Source organism: Catharus ustulatus, chromosome 2 (genome assembly GCF_009819885.2).
Source record: "Catharus ustulatus isolate bCatUst1 chromosome 2, bCatUst1.pri.v2, whole genome shotgun sequence".
In the NCBI taxonomy this organism is placed as follows: domain Eukaryota; kingdom Metazoa; phylum Chordata; class Aves; order Passeriformes; family Turdidae; genus Catharus; species Catharus ustulatus.
Window position 1 is genome coordinate 15,095,095 of NC_046222.1, and position 18,672 is coordinate 15,113,766.

An 18,672-nucleotide genomic window follows, 5' to 3' on the forward strand; every position below is an offset into this window, starting at 1 on the left:
TCACTACTTCACACCCACATCTCCACCACATAACACAACTCAGGGACATGAATCACCACTCTGCTGCTAAACCCTTTATGCCACTCCATAGGGGCTCACTCATTTCCTAGTAATATCAGTGATTAAGGGCATCTAATTTTCTACACACATCACAGCTTTAGACACCTCAGCAAAAGTTTTGGAATGTTATGTTTCTCCCAGCTTTACACCATGAATTTTCATACCACAGAAGTACAAGGTAACCATGCAGCATGCTCAGTAAGGACCCTTACCACCTCAAAAGCATTAGAAGTGCCACTGCTTCAGTGCCTCTATCAACCATGATGCAATAGGGCTCTGTTCTGTAATACATCTCTCAAAAGCCACCTTGAGACAGCTGATGAAATTCTCTGCCACCCTATTCACACAACACTAAATTCAGAACATCAAAAATAAACAAAATGTTGCAGCCTCAGCTCTGGGGCAAACACGGGTTCTGAATCTTGTAAAGTAAGGTTTTAAAATAAATTTTCCAGTGTAAACAGTAATTACTTGAGCAGATGGTAAGACTAATGTGAACACAAAATTAAATTCTATGATTTAATTTGTCCATTACAATGACTTACTAGGACAGTATAGAAAGCCTATGTCAGTCACGTTGAATTGTTTTTCTTTTCGTGTTCATTTTATTGAAACCAGTACTATTTTATGACACCTACTAAATCTTCAGCACAGAAGTTAAATCTGATTTTGTCTCCAAACTGCACTTGCACTAATATTTTTTAAAATTAAACCATCTCCTTTTATCAGAAGACAGACAGGTGAGGCACTTTGATATTCTGAGGAGACACTATCACATGATATGTTGATTTTCATTAGATATGGATAAAGGAGCTTTACAAAAGAGAGCTGGATTTTAGTGGCTTGAGGGAGGAGTCTGGTGTCCATGTGCCTTGCAGGGAGCCACAGATGACAGCAGCTGACAACACTAACACCATGTCCTCATGGACCACATGAGAGAAGTGTTACAGTACTGAGCATCTTTGTGACCACAGACCTTTCAAAACCTGGGCATTGGAATGGTTTTGGGGCACAGCTCCTCTTGTTCTCGCTGTCCTCCCCATCCCCAGATGATGGTGTGGGTAACTGTAGAGACCTGGAGCTCAGGTAGCAGTAGCAAGGATGGTGCTGGAGAAGCTGTGCCAGTGCCTATCCTCTACAACTATCCACACTCTGCTGCTGACTCACTCAGTGTCACCTGCAGACAGCTCCTGCCCTTGCAAAGGGACAAATGGTGCACAGAGGGGAAGGAAGGACCTGAGCTCTGGCAGTGGAGGAGCAGCACTAGGACTGGTACAGCACTCAGGAGAGGCCACAGTGCAGGTATGGCTGGGCTAGCCAGGCTGACAGACAGGGGCTCCAAACTCCCTTGAGGACACCATGATTATACCCAAATTTCTGAGGGCTGGGAGTGATCACACACAAAGTCTCTCTCACGGCTACCCAAGCAGGAGCAGATCCTTGCTAGCTCTGTTGTTTTTCACTCAGCTGTGGCACACAGCATGGAGAGGAACCGACCTGCACAATAGCTCAAGTGAGGCAGACAGATAATTCAACCAGCAGATTATGATCACATCCATTTTACAAGCAGGGAAACAATGGCCTCATGAGTCAAGCCCATCTGACAGGATGAATCAGACACTGAATGACAGTGAGAAATTGGAAGTGCCTGGCATAGAAACTGCTGGAATCCATCACACTGAGGTAGCTGTGTCTGCATTGAGTAAATGATTCACAAACAATTGCTTCAATCATTGAACTACTAAAAAAAGTTTGCCTTAGGATTTCCAGTTATTGATACTAGTGGTAAAGCCCAAGATCAATTTTTCAGGGCTGATTCTGTTCCAAGTATCGATAGTTGCTTGAACCATCAGTTACGCTAATGGAAAGCCGCACATCCATTCATCGACACAGGACTCCCTCCCTTTGCAGCTGCCAACTCAATTCCCCCACCGTGCAAAAGACAAATCCCTAAATAAGCAAGGAGTGCAGACAGAGCTAGAGGTTTGGACGCTCATTCAAGACTGTTTCAGAGGTTTTATTTGTGTTGTGAATATCTTATCATTAGGTGCTGAAAATAGAGAGATCCTAGGTTGGTCCTCAAAATTTTCATCTCACATCAAACAACAGGAGAAAAACTCTCTGGGAATCTTTCTATAATAAATGTATTTTGCTTGGTTCATTATCTCCTCATAGAATTCTGCTAAGTCTTGCCATTGAGAAAAATAAAGAGCATGGCAAATCCTTCTGTCCCTCTGAGAGCAACTACGACCTTGGGAAAAGACAAGGTGGGACCTGAGACCTCCACCAGCTCTGGATTTGGTGAGAGGGCACACAATTGCTGCTTCTCCTCCAGACACTTAAAATTCTCCTTCAGGCACCCAAGCCTTTCCTTTCTCAGGATGAGAGACAGGCTCACTTCCAGTACTTTAGTAAGATGCTTCTTGGACTTCTCCTAACACCTAAGCAAGCTTCACTCGTTCTTGGTCTCACTGCAGGCATTTCCTCATGGTCAATACTCCTCATCAACAGCATCCAGAAAAACTGAAATATGTTTGGGGAACTGGATAAAAGTGTAATGCCACTCCAAACTTCTTTCAAGACTATTCTCTTACCCCACAAAGAGGCAAATGGAGGCAAAAGTAAAGAAAGAGCAGAAAAAAAGAAACAAAATTTACTAAAAAATTTTCTGGTAGACACTGCATTGATAGAAGCTTTTGTCAACAATGCCCCAAGACCACAGTTCTATTTGTAAATCTTTGCAAACAGCATTGTGCTAGAAAAGATATAATGACAAATCCCAACAAAATAGATGGAGTTTTGAAGTGGCAAAACCTTATCTACTTTTACTGTCACACAACATCGTTTCCACTGTTGAACTCTGTGAAATACTTCCCAGTCCTTAACTGGCACAGCTATAATGACAAGATTTTCATATGGAACAGCTTCTCTCACTGTCCTGGACTTCCAGCAACCCATCATCTATCTTTCAAACCATAATTTTTATTTAGTTCATACTTTATTGTTTAAAATTTCCAAAAATAATTATAATATTTGTTTGTTGAATTTCAAGGAGCCCATCTACTAAATGAAAAGCTCTGCAATCACTATTATGTGCCAAGACCATTGAATTTGCATGAAAAGCAGTTTTAAAATTGGCAATAGTAATTGTGCAGTTCTAGAAAACAATTTCTTAAACCAGATTAGAAATGAAGAGCACCCAAAGCACCTCTAATTGGGACTAGTTAAAATACCACCAAATTATATGCCATAGTTTTGACCCAACATCAAACTTCCTTTCTAAAATGCCAGTAGGACATACATATATTTGATCCAACAAAGATGGCTTGGAACCAGTTCAAACAAACTTGTACAAATGCAGAGTCTTATTGCCTCACTTATCATCAGTCACCATTCAGTCTGAACTGAATGTGTTTTTCCTGAAGTTACTTACTTTTGAGCATGTGCTTTCAAAATGACAAAGCTGAAAAGTGTCAGCAGCCTCCCTGTTCTTAACAGCAGAAATCACAGAGCAACTGAGTCACAGCAACAGCTTCATTTGCACTGGCACACATACTGCCTTAATCCAGTCTGAAGGCAGCTTGAATCATGCACATGCTGTTTGTCACAATTAGGATTCACTAAGAACACCAACATAATCATTTATTGCAGTGAATGTGGTAAGAGGTAACATGTTCAGCTGCAGCTTTCCATTGTATGCCCACTTTATGGGCTAGCTCAGTATGTTGTGTTAGCTTCTAAAGCAGTTGCACTGACCTAATGCAGTCAGGTTTTAACTAACTTTGAGTGTCTGCATCTTGTCAGCTGTAAGAATCAAAATTCCCCCAAATTGGTAAATATGAAAACAAGACCTCCTGTGCCTTACCACAAAGAGTGAAGCTCCACTGAGTTTCAAGCATTTTGTTATTTTAAGATGTTTTGCTCAATCAAACACTGTATGATCACGATGGTCACATACTGCCATGAGTCCTAATTACAACATTACCAAGCTACAAAACACAATTCTGTGGTATTCAGCGCTGAACTAATTTATTTGTATAGCACAAGTCAAATGTAATTTAGAGAGACTCTGATGAGAATGTTATTGAAAGTGAACTGCCTGCTGGAGGGTGGAGGAGTGACTTTGTTGCCTGCATGCTTTGAAGATGATGAAAGAGGAGTGATATGGGAGATCATTCCTGTGAAACACTGGAAATGAGCCCAACCTTCAGTGCTCAGATCCATCCTGACAGAGAAACGTGACCACACCATCAGATCTAAGCTTTCTTCTCACCTCCTCAACAGCCTGTGAAATTATGCCACAGGTCTTTTTATCTGGAAACTTTTCCAGTGCAATGTGTCTCTCCCTAAGGACTAAAGGGAGACTGAAAGAGCAAGAACCATGGAAAAATGCATTTCATAGTTCTTATTTCCTGTCCTTCAGAGATATCAACACTAGGTAAGAGCAAGTAGCAGCCAAAACATTCCACATTTCAGGAATTTATTATGTGTATCAAAACCTAGTTCAATAAGTGGAAAAGAGTTTGCCCTTTTCAAATTCTCAGAAAGTGAACATTTAAGGTATAATGAAACACTTGACCTAAAATATTTTTTCTAGAAGATAGTAAGAGAATACGCATCCCATAGCCTTAGAATAACACCTTGATGGCTAAGAACCTAACTTTAAAAAAAATACACATTTGGACTGGAGAATAGCTGCAACCATGTTTAAAAACTTTCAAAATTTTCAACTTCCAAAAATAAAAATCCCAACTTTAGCACTTCCATTTCTTTCCCATTTCTTGCTCCTTCTGTTTCAGCATGTGTGGATTTTGCTGTTTCCTGAATCACATAATAAAAACAACCCAAATGAGCTTCCTCCTGTCAGCTGGTACATGGAATAATGTTTCAGCTAAATCTACCTTGCAGACATTTTGTATTAAATCATTAAAATCCCCAAAGGTGTTTCACTAATACACAGAGTGATTGTTCTTGTGCTGGTAAATCACAGGTTTTCTGGTACAGAATGTGCTTTAAAGCTTGGGTAATCCAATTCAGGAAAACACTTAATACCAAGTAATGATTGATTTCAAAATTACCTCAGTGTCTTTTTCATTAGGGATGGACTTCAATGCAAATTTAGTTTTGTACAAGGCTATGCAATTACTGAGCACTCTGAGCAAAGGTTCATGACAATTTTCACACCACTTCACCAGCCTGCTATGAAACTCATGGTCTGAAATTTTGTCTAATTTTCCTAGATGGCTGGTATGACACTCCTTGCCTTCAGTGACAGAAACTTTAATTACTACAGATCCATAGTTACCTGACAACTACACAAACTAGCTATTAACTAAAATTAAATCTCAACATATGGCTATAGCTAAGCACACATTTATAACGTTTTTTGGTATTTAGGAGCCAGTCATCTGATTAATAACTGCATTTCCTCCTCACTTCAAAGCAGAGAGTATTGAAGCTTCTGTCATCTCTGAGAGTTATTTAACAGAAATTAAAGACCCTGCTCTTCCCTTTCACAATGTGCCTTTTTGCCAATTTCTGTTGTCTCTCCCTTTCTCTCATCCCCTTCTCATTCAATTTGGTTAAATTAAACAGCTCCTATCCAAATAAGACACAGAAACAACCTAATATGAAGGCAGACAAAAATTTTAAAAATACCTGGGGAAAAAATTGAAGTTATACCATAATCCAGAACATATATTGTATATCATTATCCTGATCCAAAGAAGGTACTGTGACAAACTCTCCAAGTTTAAATTTAACTCTGTATTTAATTCCAAATTAACATTAAGTGCTTTAAAACAGGTTGAAGAGTCTAAATTACAACAACTAAATAGCCCAACCAATCATCACTGATACTAGTGCCAGATGAACCAGAAATCATTATTCCTGCTCAGGCTTGTGTGAAGTAGAAAAAGCCAAGTACCTTATAAGGCTTGTAAGTGAAACTGCTCTGCAAAAAAATACATTTATATGAAGTATTGCTACAGAATTTTATTGTTTTATTTTCTGATAATAATTATTTATAAATTATTTGTTGGTCTTATTAACTGATAAAAATAATTATATCTACTTGCCAAACTTACAATACAATTTAAAACTGCAGTAGACCTAAAACTACCAGTTTCTAACAGCTGAAAAAAGTCAGTAACCCATCATTTTCTACAAACACTTCTAAAGGTCAGACTGTGAATCCCACAACAATTTTTGATGTGTACTGATCTTGGAAGCACTAAATAATCCATAAAAAAATATAAAAATCTGAATTAAATTGTTGCTGTGATGGTTTAAGATTTTAGGTTTTGTATTTTTCACATTCTGTACTGCATTAGTGTATAACTCTGAACTCCATATAGAATATTAGTTCATTCTCTTCACATTTTGGTCAGACAAAAAAAATCCTTCTAGGCCTGAGATCCAGGGACATCATCTGCCTCAGGCCCTGAAAAGTAGAAACAAAAGTGAGTGGGGGAGAGGGGAGCTGAATTACCTGAAGCTGTAATTGGAGGATTAACCCCAGATATACTAACAGACCAAACTTATATCTGTCTGAAAAAGTTGTGACCATTGTCCATCTTGGGTGTAGCCCCTTGAGAAGCTTTATCTGCCCTTAATGTACCTGGAGGCCCTTCATGAAATACATCCACTTTTATCCTTTAAGCTTTGTATGGCCTCTGTTTCTAGAAAAGCCCAAAACAGGCATTAGCAGCTGATACACTTGGTCAAAAGAGAATATTTTTAAATTTAAATTAAAATTTACCAAAATTGAACTGTGCAATGCCTGCTCCAAATAATAAGATTTTGCCTATTTATTAAGTGCAGTTTTAGCACTTGATAGGCCAGATGTATCCTAGGTTGTCAGAGTAATGTAGAGATGCATTTATTAAATTTATCTAATATATCTATGAAGTGGGATGTGGCCAGATCTGATGCCTTTTACACTGTCTTTCATACTCATGATCTAAAAGAAGGAAGCAGAACAGAGCAAGAACCGGAACCCTGCCCAGGCATTACTATCCGGAAAAATGCATTTTTCAGTGAAATTTGATATCTGAGAATCAAAAGCAGGAGAAAGCTGCACTGATGAAAGATTATTTCATTTGTAATCCCATGCACATGTAATCGTGCATGGGAACTGAAAGGACATTATTGCAACATCTCCATCAACCCAGTCACTCTGTAAAATCACATATCCCCTCTAATTTTGTCCTTTTTTATCCCAATAGCAACAACTTGCTAAGGAAGAACACCACAGATACTCCTGACCATAATAAACACCTGTGAATTGTCCCTCTGCACTTCTGGAAAGCAAGCTATGCTTCAACCAAAATTTAGTACACCACTGGCATTATCCCCCTCAGGATACCTACCCCCAGTGAAGCAGTTTAGACTTTAGTGATTAAATCCCTCTGGAAAACAATTCCAGATACTGACACACTAGCTCTGTAATATATTATATATAAAACTACATTAGCTTGTGCAGACAGTTACTCCAGTTACTGGTTGTCACTGGAGACTTGCCAGCAGGTAAGAATTGAAATGATTCCTTTGTTTCTTTCACAATCCAAGACCTCCTACTAGGAATCTGATCTTGGAGTGAATCACACAGAATGACACAACTGTGTTTCCAAAACATGTTAACTGGGAAAAGAAAATCCATAATTCAATAGCAGAAATGAAGCAGAAGATGTTGGAGTGTCTGTGATCCCACAACTTTGGGCTGCTTCAGTATTGTGGACATTGACATAATGAACTTAATTTGACCTATTTATGAAAAAAATTGCACATATATTCAGTGTACAAAAAAAATCTCCAGTAGCTCAGTATAATGAGATTTCCATAAGCAGGCAACATTTTACCAAGCCAGAGCCTCCCCTCTGACTAGAGCTGTTCATCTGGAAAGTCACCTGCTCTCAGATCATATCTGAAAGCTGGACAAATGGAAGATGTTTTCAGACTTTTTATCTATCTGAAAGAAAAAAAGAATGACTTCTTAAATTTGGCATGTGGTGAACTAACCTATGAGTTCCTTAAAGCATAATGCTAGAAGCAATTATCAGGAAATAATAACAAGAAAGGCTGAGAAGCCATTCTGCTTCATAAGACTAAAAGCAGACTTTAAAAAATATTTGGTATCACCACATATTTTTTCTGTATCCTCTCAAAACTGAGTGCTCAACTTTAGACTTTTGATTGAAGACATAAAAGAATAGGAAATCAATTAAACTAGATGTTGATGAGGAAATCTGTAGCTGTAAGGTAATCCTGACCTATAATGTTTTTTAAAATCAAATATATCCACTGTACTGATTTAAAATAATACACACACTCCTTTGAATACCACATTTTCATATAATTGTTATCCTACTACTTGCAGAGACAAGGCTCTCCAAGACAGAATTTCCCAGCCTACTGTCTTCATGACACCAGAAAATGACTGGTGATTTAGAAGAAAATCCTGATCAAATCTGTATTTCCACGTGTATCCAATCACATAAGAAAAAATAGGAAAGACTACAACCAATAACTGGACAATTATTCAAAGTTTAATGCATTTTCCCACTGTGCCCAAGGTGACTGTAGACTGTTCCAGAGGAGTATCAAAAGAAGTTGTTAAGCGGACACAGTCTAAGCCTCAGCCTGTTGCCACTGAGCCCAGAGTGGTTTCATGATCATGATCTCCCTGTGGGATCTGTAGTGGGGATGGCAACATTCTGTTAAAAGACAAGTGTCTATGAAAAAATACTTCAGGCTAAAGTAATGGAAAGGTCACAGAATAAGGTCTTCAAGAAGGATCTATCAATCAATGCAGGGCAGAGTGGTCTCACCATCAACTCCTGAAGAAAATCAAGGCAACACTTTTACACCTCTCCTGCAAATAGACGAATTATTTGGAGTGAAAGATTTAAATACTCACTGAAAAAGCAGATGCTCATAAAATTTAAAAATTACTTTGCTTATAATTTATAGGTCCACAATTACTATCAGTTTTCAGTTCTAACACCTGGATCATGAGACCAGATTTTTCAGAGGTGCAAGTGAAACAGAACAGCATTATTCAAACCAGAGGAAAATAATCTCTTAATAGTCACTTCTATGAACTTTTTATTCTGATTAAAATTCTCAACTGGAAAACAAGATGTCCCATATCTTTCCCCTAAGAAGAAACCACCTCAACCCAAAGCCACCTGAATCCTTTTATCGTTTTCTCAGTATCTGTGAGCCCTGGAGGAAGCTGGCTCTAGTACTCACTGAAGTCATGTTCACAATATTTATGAGATTAAAAGAGGGCTTGTGCACACAAAAATCAGGATTCATGTCTTTTCTGGAGAACATTAGTGCCCATGATAGGACACAATAGGCCATTTAGCTACAAAAGATGGGGAGGATACAGTACATTGCTAATGAAGGCACTTCAGAACATCAGCGTCAGTGATGTGCATTTATATCTGTTTTAATGATCTACAATTCTCTGCCTAATTTTCTATGACAGTTAAATAATCTTGACATAAAATAAGAGAAGCTTAGAAAAAGAAAATGTTGGATTTATTTCCAGGATGTTTTTCCCTTCTCTCCTACACACACGGAGGCAAAGGACACATCTTACTAGCAGAAAGAGCTGAATCTCTTAAACATAAACATAAAAAATGCTATTTCACTGTCAGGGTGACCAAACACTGGCAATTGGCTCTGGGTGGCCCTGCTTTAGCACAGGGAATGGAGCAGAGGTTCCATCCAACCTCATCCATTCTGTGCTTCTGTGACATTGGCTGATTCCCTACATGAATGTCATATGTCACCTGGCTCTAACAAATGGCATCTTATTATTTATGGTATTTAAATAATTATATGAATATTTAATAGGGTTAACAAAGCGGCAAAACTGAGAGCTTAGTAAAGACCACAGGCTTACGATGGTTAAAAAAACAACACTTGGGGAAAAAAAAAAGAAAAGCTTAAGAGTGTATCCATATATATGTATATGAATTAGTCAAATGCTTTAAAAACTGATGTACTTGGGTGGAAAAGGTCCTAAGTGCTTACCAGGCACTGTACCTGGGCCATATGTCAATATTTAAGCATACAAAATCTATCTCCATGTCGCTGTGGAAAGTTTAACACAGAATTAACTTGCTTTTGTGGAAGGACTCTGCTACTTTTAACCACTGACACAACAACATATATTTTGCTAGAATCCTAACACAGCATCTTTTTCACTGAATGCAATAGGCTCCAAGGGAGGATATCAAATAACCACTTCACAGAAAATTCAGATTTTTCTTTGAAGAGCTGAGGTTACTGGATACACATAAATATGTCAAATCAGTTATGGGGAGAAAGCACAGGCATAGTTAGTGCTAGAAGTCACTTCAGGGTACCTGTGCAAATACACATTCTCTGAAGGCTGCTCTTTACTGCTTGCTCCAGTTGCACTACACTTATGGGCACAAAGGACAGAGCAGAAGGGCAGGAACATGAGCTTGTATGATACAGCACAGACACACCAAACAGCCTCTTTAAAACCAGAAGGCAGGTTTTACAGAGCCTTTGGTAAGACCTACATATTATTGTCCTACTTCCACAAACTCTAAAGTTCACTGAGAAATTTTTGTGTGGTGTTGATATCTAACAAATCTCAACAGAACACTTCCTGCCACAGAAAAATGTTTAAAAGAGATGAGGGTGGAAAATCAATACTTCTGTTTTGGTAAAGATCATGTCTCCTTGCACACAAAATTGAACACTCCTCTACACAGTACTAGCCAAGTGCCTGGGGCAGCTTAGCAATGACAATTCCATTGATCTCCAAAATGGCAGAAAGTATAAAACTGAACAGAAACTGTCCAACTTTCCCCAGGTATGGGTTTTTGTAACTATTTACATTGTCCTGATGAACCACATTCATCAATTAGTGCAAAACCCAACTGCCCTGATGATGAGCACCACTGGTGCTTCCATATCTTTCCTTATCTTTCTCTATGCCAGTTAACTAAACATGGTCTGTCCCAGAGCAGATAAATCCTGGAGTGCTAATTCATTTACCCACGTCTCAACAACATTGTTTTACTTTACCAGAAAAAAAGAATTGAGACATTATAAGCACCCTGATACATGACATTATAGCATCAATCAGATGCTACCAGTATTTTTGCCCCTAGTTTTAGAGGAAGGCTAGAAATGGTTCCTATTAAGCAGCCTACAACTGCCACCTCCACAAACAAAAAGCAATTTCAAGAATTTTTTAGTCTAACACACTCAAATTGAGTTACAAGGTAATTACTGTTCTTACTTGATATGAACTACACCATTCTGTATGATCACATTACAATAGTCTTGTAAACCTTTAAACAAGCTTTTGACGCAGCCAATGTAAGTCAACTTCCCTATGTTATTCTGATACCTTGATGGGGCAACCCAACTTCAAATAAAGGTTCTGAAATCCTCAGTATCGCTTCAACATCTTTAACATTTTTGAAGGTGGAATTCTTTCTATCAGCTAAATTTTAAGACAGGACAAGGAAGAGTTACAGAAAAACAAGACACTGAGAAGTCCCACTGCAGTCTGACAGACATTACTAATTACATACTAAAAACACAGCATTTTAAGGGAGAGGATGAAGAAAACAGTAACAAAAGGAATGGCACCAAACAAAACAAGACAAAAAATTTGCTTTTGCATGTTTTGGTTTTGCAGTATCAGTCCCCAGACCACTCTGGTTGTGGTTTTGAAGTGTCAGCCTGCAGCAAGAAACTTGCCATAGCATTAAACCTCTTAAGAAGGATACCACAGAATGACTGGGAACAGCATCCTAATTCAACTCATGGCATGAAATGCAGCAAGGCTGTGGATTGACTAAAGGTCAAAATTACAAGCTAGAAACAAAGAATCAAAAATTAGTCTAATAAATGCTAAAAGACCAGAATCAGCTGAGGTAGCACTAACTTTGCCCTCCACTCAGGTGGCCCTGACGATTAAAGAGGAAGTGTTAAAAGAAAGGAAGTCTTCAGATATCTTGAGTCTGCAGTTTGTCCTGTTTCTAAAAACACTTACAAAAATCTTCAAAGGAACTTGCAAGGCAAATGTCAAGAGGCAAATGTCTCTTGTTTCAAATTTTGACATGTTAAGCTGGAGCACACAAATGCTTAAAATAGCACCTGACCCACAGCACACTATATATATATCTGAAAGCAGGGGTGATTTGGGGTCAGCCTGGGTTTGCCTTCCCTTCTAATCACATAATGTGGGTGTGGCATCCAGAATATGCTGCAGAAGAACAGGAAAGGCAGAGTGGAACAGAATAATAAAATAACAATAGCTTGATTTTATTTGTCAAGGGACAGATGAAATAATATTCTTTTACGTATTGCTCATAACTGAACGCTTCTGAGCTCAGGTACAATACTGCTGTGGTATTACTACAGTGCTTAATGTCTTCTCAGTGGTGGGCTAGAAACGTTGAAGCTGAGGACATCAGCTTGAAAATTAGTAGAAAAGATAGAATTAAAAATTCAGATCACTGCCTGCTCATGTGACTGATGCACAAAGCTCTGATGTATTTTCTGATTTAGAAGCTATGCCTGCTGTGTCACTCTCTGCAATAAATTGCCTTTTACATACATGGATAAGCAATCTAATCAAATAAGGATTTAAAGCAGGATGTGCTCAAAGGAACTGCTGATTTCTCCTAAAGCCTACTATTGCTTTTTCTGGGTTTCCATACATATTAAATAGTATGAGATTTATCAGAGGGAAAAGGTGAGTAGAAATACCTAGGTAGGCAAATAATCTGCTCAGATTTTTTTTTTGTGCCATTCTCCTATTCATGGGGCATACTTCTGCTCATAAGAAACTCCATTTATCACCAAGAACTGCATCAATTGCCAAGAGTGATCTATTTTTTACTACATTTGCATCACTGCCCCTTGAGAAATCATTTGCAACCAGAATGTAAAACAGTCTCCTACCCAAATGACCTGCTTATTCTTATTGTTTCCAAGCCCTTTCAGAACAACCATGATCAGGTGCAGCTCTTTCTGCAACTCTCAGACTGGCTCCTTTCCCTCTGCTCCAGCATAAACAACAGCCCCCCAGCAACATCCTTCCTCACACATCTGGAATTTGCTGCTACATTACGGTGCCTGAAACCCTTATGGGGCATTTGCATATTACACATTTGTCAAATGTTTAGGATGAAAGCCCTCACTTAATTTAAGTGCTGTTTTCTACCCTCTGGAGTGCTCCCAACTATCTATATGCTCCTATGACACCCACTGTTAAAGCTGGTGGACATCAGCTGGTGATGGACACCTGCAGGTAAGGACTACCACTCTGTCAAATTCCAGCCACCATCTTTGCTGGACTTACAAAAACAACTAGAAAAGGCTGTTCTTAAAAGGCATAAAGCCTGTTTTGAGCATAGAAGCAGGATTTTTTGTTTTGGATTCCGCACATTAAAACAATAGTTGTAAACCTACCTTTTAAGGTAGAAACTTCAAACACAGTGTACATTTTAAGGAAACTTCAAATGTCCAACTGCTAGGCTGTGATTTAACTGTCTAAAAATAGGTCATGATATTTCTAGCAGTGAGAAAAATCGAGTGAAAAACAGCACCACATTAGATGTAAGAGGAATTAAACCCACAATACAAATTCACAGGAAACTAGATCTCATTTATATTGCTGCTCATAGAGCTACTTGTTTGATTCAGGGAAACACTACCTTTGCCAGAGCTCTGCTCTCTAAAGCAAAGACTATCCATTCCTCAAGGTAAAAACTGTTCATTAAGAACTCTGCAGCAGAGTGGGCCTAGAAACTAAAACTATAATGAGGAAAGAAAATGAACTAAAACTATTTTCAACCACGTCTCCTTATATGTAATTTATTAGTCAGACACTCTGTGTGAGATGTTCTTACCTAGCTTAATTTTCAAATTTTCTACTGACTCAGACTATCTAAGTCAATGGTTCCAACAAAAGGTATTTAATCAAACATTTGTCTTTTTAATGAGAGTTGTAGTATTTCTTGGGAATGCTACAAAGAGAAGTTTTAGTAGAAGTTTACTTCTCCACAGATTTTGCAGCTGTAATAGATGTCCTTTTCCATGGGTTTAGGAAGAGTACAGAGACTGAGAAATTCAGTAATTTCAGAACAGAATTTGAAACAGGCTGATCAGAGCTAGAAGGCTCAAGGCTAGAAGGATACTGTCTTCTTGAACAGATGGGAATGGCTTCCACAAACTTTCATTAAAACCAACATGCAAAACCAAGTATACAGACAATATTATCAACAAGAATCACGTTGGTACTGAAAGACATTGCATTATGGAAAACTATTCTATCTACATCCAATATTTTACCCAGAAAAAATAGCATTTTAGTTTGTGCTGCTCAGTAACTCCCAACTATGAGAACTTTGTTTTAATTGCTTTAAACTTTGCAACGCTTTGAATAATTTTTAGCACAGCCTAAACCACAAAAACAACAACAACAAAAAAAATCAAGGTAAGGAAAAACTACTCAGGAGACAGTGATAAGCAGTTTCTTTGTGATTTCTTAGCTGCTCTCAACTTATTAGGAAATAATACCTTACTAATTTTAGGGTCTTTTTTGCCCCTAAAAATTAGTATTACATTTGAGATTAGGAGTCAGATTCTTGTAAACCACTCTGCAGTTACTAGACTTTTGGTATCATATCACATCAAAGATTCTGAAATTTTTGCTCCACTACATAGAAAGGAGAACAAAATTTAAAAGAACATTTTCAGCAACAAATATAAACATTACCAAGAATAGAAGAAATTGAAATTTGAAGCAAAACCCCCAAGGGAATGATAGCAATGTAAAAAGAAAACTAACTGAGCATCTCAAAGGCCTCACAGTACTGACCTGTTCTTTCTACAGAAATGTTACGCTTTCAAAGCATCAGTAAGATGTTGTTCCTCCCTGAATGACTCTACACCCACAGACTGAGACTGTTGATTGTGCCTTGTAATTGTGGAGCATAGAAACACATGGTTAAGGACAATTACTAACCAGTTATCTTTTGGCTGCCTCTCAATCCCTTCCACAAGTTCTTGATCTCAACTCCAGCCCTCTCAAGCAGAAACACATCTCCATCATAATTCATACTGTGGGCAAATGAATCCACCACTACTCCCTGTCCATCCCCTCCCTGTGTCCTAAATGCATTCTAATCCTTACTGCAGTGGCACACCTCCCTCCCTCGTGTTTTGAAGAAATCAATGACTTAATGATCAGCTGAAGCTGGTTATTAGCAAATTATTATGTTAACTGCCATTTGGCAGAATATCACAACTTGTGAAAAAAAGCTGCTCCAAAAATGACTGTCCCATCTCTGACCTTTACATTTAACCATGTGTTATTTTTCTTAAAGACATATATTAGTAACCTCCAAATGTCCAAAACTGAGTGCAGTTGACTTGCTGCAATAGCAGCACATGGCAGAGTCTGAGTGCCATACTGGAGATCTCTGTGCTGCAGCAATGCCACAGCCAAGGGCAGGAATCTGGATGGAAGGAAAGGCCATTCTTCCTCACAGCTATCTGCCATTACAGCTCTCAGGGAAAAGGGAAACATGGGACTGTTGCTACCTCAATCATTCACAGTCCAGTTTGTATGCTGGAAAAAATGGTAGGAGCAGAGATATCAATTTGATAACTAACCAAGAACTAAAATGCATGACCACTAGGACACTGCCAAGTTGATACCCACACTTTTTTCAGATGCTTGGTTCGGCAACCAATTTTTTAGCTGTGGGATTTCCAAACAGTCTATATCATGTAAATACTTGCCAGGTAAATTATATATCCAAAGGATAAGATTTGCTAAATCTCATTGTCAATTGCTGCATCCCTATAGCATGCAAGGCTCCAAATGTCAATTAACATATTTCAGGGAAGACATTTACAACAGTATGATGAAGCCACTGCATGGGTTATACAAGATTTGTCTTCCAAGGCCTTATTATAATTTAATTTAAAATTTAAGGACGTTGACAAGTTTACTTTTTCATTTTTCAGCTGAGTTAGTATACCAATAGGAAAAGTGAGATAATGTATTTTTGTTTTTGGTGGTAGTTTCTCATCACAGAAATATATGTCTTTTTCTACATTAGTAGTTTGCATACCAACTTCATCCTGGATCTCCTCTGCTACAGCAGGCACATTGTAGAGGAAGGAGAGGGACTGGTTCATGCGTTCATATATCACACGTAGATGTGTCATAACCTATGAAAACAAAAGTATTTGAAGGAGGGGAATACTATGGATAATTTGACATTATCACAAATTTCAGATTATAGGAAGCAAGACCATTTTCACTTGTGCAGGTGTAAGATTTCAATATACTCTATGTATCAACACTGTCAAACCCATTACAAAACTCACCTCTTTCCTACAGCTGTTACAAAAATAGCATTCTATGCCCTTCCATAGCAACCACCTGAAATCCCATGGAAATGCAGTAATTTGAAGTAGGGGTTTACATTTGCTGTGGCAGAACATGCACACAAGCAGTTATTGTGGCAAAAACCCACAGCTTCATTCTTCTTTCAGCAACATTTCATTTGCCCATACTCATAAATTTTCACGTAACACGCAAACCAAATTAGGCACAGTGATTACTGCATCAGAATGCTTCAGGTATTTGGTTTTTTAAATTTCTTTCCTAATCCAAATACTCTGAAAAGAAACAGCTCTCCTAAGATAAAGAAAAAAAAAAAGGTAACATTTGCAAATTGCAAACATTTTCAGCTGCAAACAAAAATATTTCCACCCAGACACATTACTGCATCCTCTCATGTGATTACAGCTCTATTGCCTCAAGTGCCCTCACACTGTTACAGGTTGAGTTGTGACACCACATGATATGTGCTCCCCCAGGGTACTCTTCACAAGTATCACCTTTCTTCAGTAGAAGGATAAATTCAGGTGCATCTTAAAAGACTTCGAAGACTGACAGGATAATTAGTCCTAACAAGTAAAATGAGTTGCAGACAGCAATTTTAATGAAACAGCAGCATTCAAATCCAAATATTTACACTATTGAACAAAATATTTTGTTTTCCAGTTACCATTGAAAAACATTTCACAAACAGTACTCCCAGGCCACATTTCCCCATCTGACCAATTCTAGACACAAAGATGCTGTATCAATAATCATTCCTACAATGGCATGTTAGGCAATACACTGCATTTGTATTTATATGTCAGTTCCTATTCTTTACCACTGCTGCCACACAACCTGCACTCTGCCAAATTTCACTGATTTTTGTTATTAAATAATCCAATGACTTGGAAAAAAAAGTCATGTTAGATGCTTAAGACAAAGCAAAGACAATAGTCACTGCAGAGGATTCTTAGAAGTGTACATTTCTCACTCCAGCAATTTCAAGACAGTATGACCTCAATGCACCCATTTGGTTGAAACAGTTATTTGAAAATCTAATCTGCCATCCAGGGAGGTATATGGTTTTGATTTTTCTTTTAGTGATGTCAGTCAATTAAAAAACTCTGGCTGGAAAGTGCCTGCCACTGAATCCTACAGAGGGAATAGCAGCAGATTCCACAGACTCCAGCACACTGTCTTTCCAGCTTATCCAGTGTGACTCCAATTTTAATTGCTGTTTTGAAAGCCAGATCTTCAGTCTTGGGTGTTTTCTTTCTGCTTTCTTGCCCTCTATGATTTATGAAGACAAAATAAAAGATGTTTCAAAACATATGCACTGAGGACTATAATAACATTCAGCAGTTAAATGCCATGAATGACAGTGCCTATTTTAAAAGAACATATTAAAGTCAAGTGCATCGCTGTAATCACATTTATTATACATTACAAGTGCCTCTGCAATGACTAGGGAAAGGTCTGTCACAGTCAGATGGCTACACCACCTCTGGTTCTGCCACTTCAGTTGAGAGAAGCACAACCGTGTGTTGTTGCTAAATCTAATAGTGATGCTTTCTCAGAGGAAAGCATTAACAAAGGCTCTCAGCATTAATGCTCTGGAAGGCTCCTCAGGACATGCCCATGACTGACTCATGGTCCAGACAGACAAAAATCCTGCCTTCAGTTCTTCTCAGAAGAAAAATCATACCCACATTACTATATCACTTTGCCTTAATCTTCTGACAGAAAACAGATTATTTTCAATTGCATTTAAAACTGTCCGTGGAAAGGAATTGGGTATTTTATAAAAAATGGGTTGACAGAAATTTCACAATAGTTATCAACTAACACAACCTCACCAACCATCAGTGGGCATTACCTGAGATCTGATTTGGGCAGCTTTCTTTGGGTCTACCATGCGGACGTGTTCAAAGTGTTTGAGAGTGTGCTGTCTGTCCTTCTGCTCAGCACGCACGTACTTCTTCAGCATGTTGAACACGTGACGAGGCTACAGGGAAGAAATAGAACAAAAACCCATCAGTTTAGAGTGACACATTTCCATTTCGTGCACTGGAGATGTATCCCAAGCCCAAAGCCCTTGATGCTATCTTCTGAAGGCATCTCTGACTACCACAAGGAACATCCTCTCAACTGAGCACCATCGGGATGTGCCATTAAATAGCAGTCACAGGCAGTAGATAATGTTC

General features: G+C 38.4%; 1 protein-coding gene across 4 annotated transcripts in view; it reads right to left on the reverse strand.

Annotated features, from left to right (window-relative positions):
- Positions 1 to 18,672, reverse strand: part of LOC117011060 (amyloid beta precursor protein) — a 192,730-nt gene that overhangs the window by 29,498 nt on the left and 144,560 nt on the right. For all 4 annotated transcript variants that reach the window (XM_033086324.2, XM_033086315.2, XM_033086307.2 and 1 more), the window contains 2 exons: positions 18,345 to 18,473; positions 16,209 to 16,308 (listed from right to left, as the gene is read on the reverse strand). In XM_033086324.2, coding sequence (XP_032942215.1) covers positions 16,209 to 16,308; positions 18,345 to 18,473 — 229 coding nt within the window. The remainder of the gene's footprint in view (positions 1 to 16,208; positions 16,309 to 18,344; positions 18,474 to 18,672) is intronic.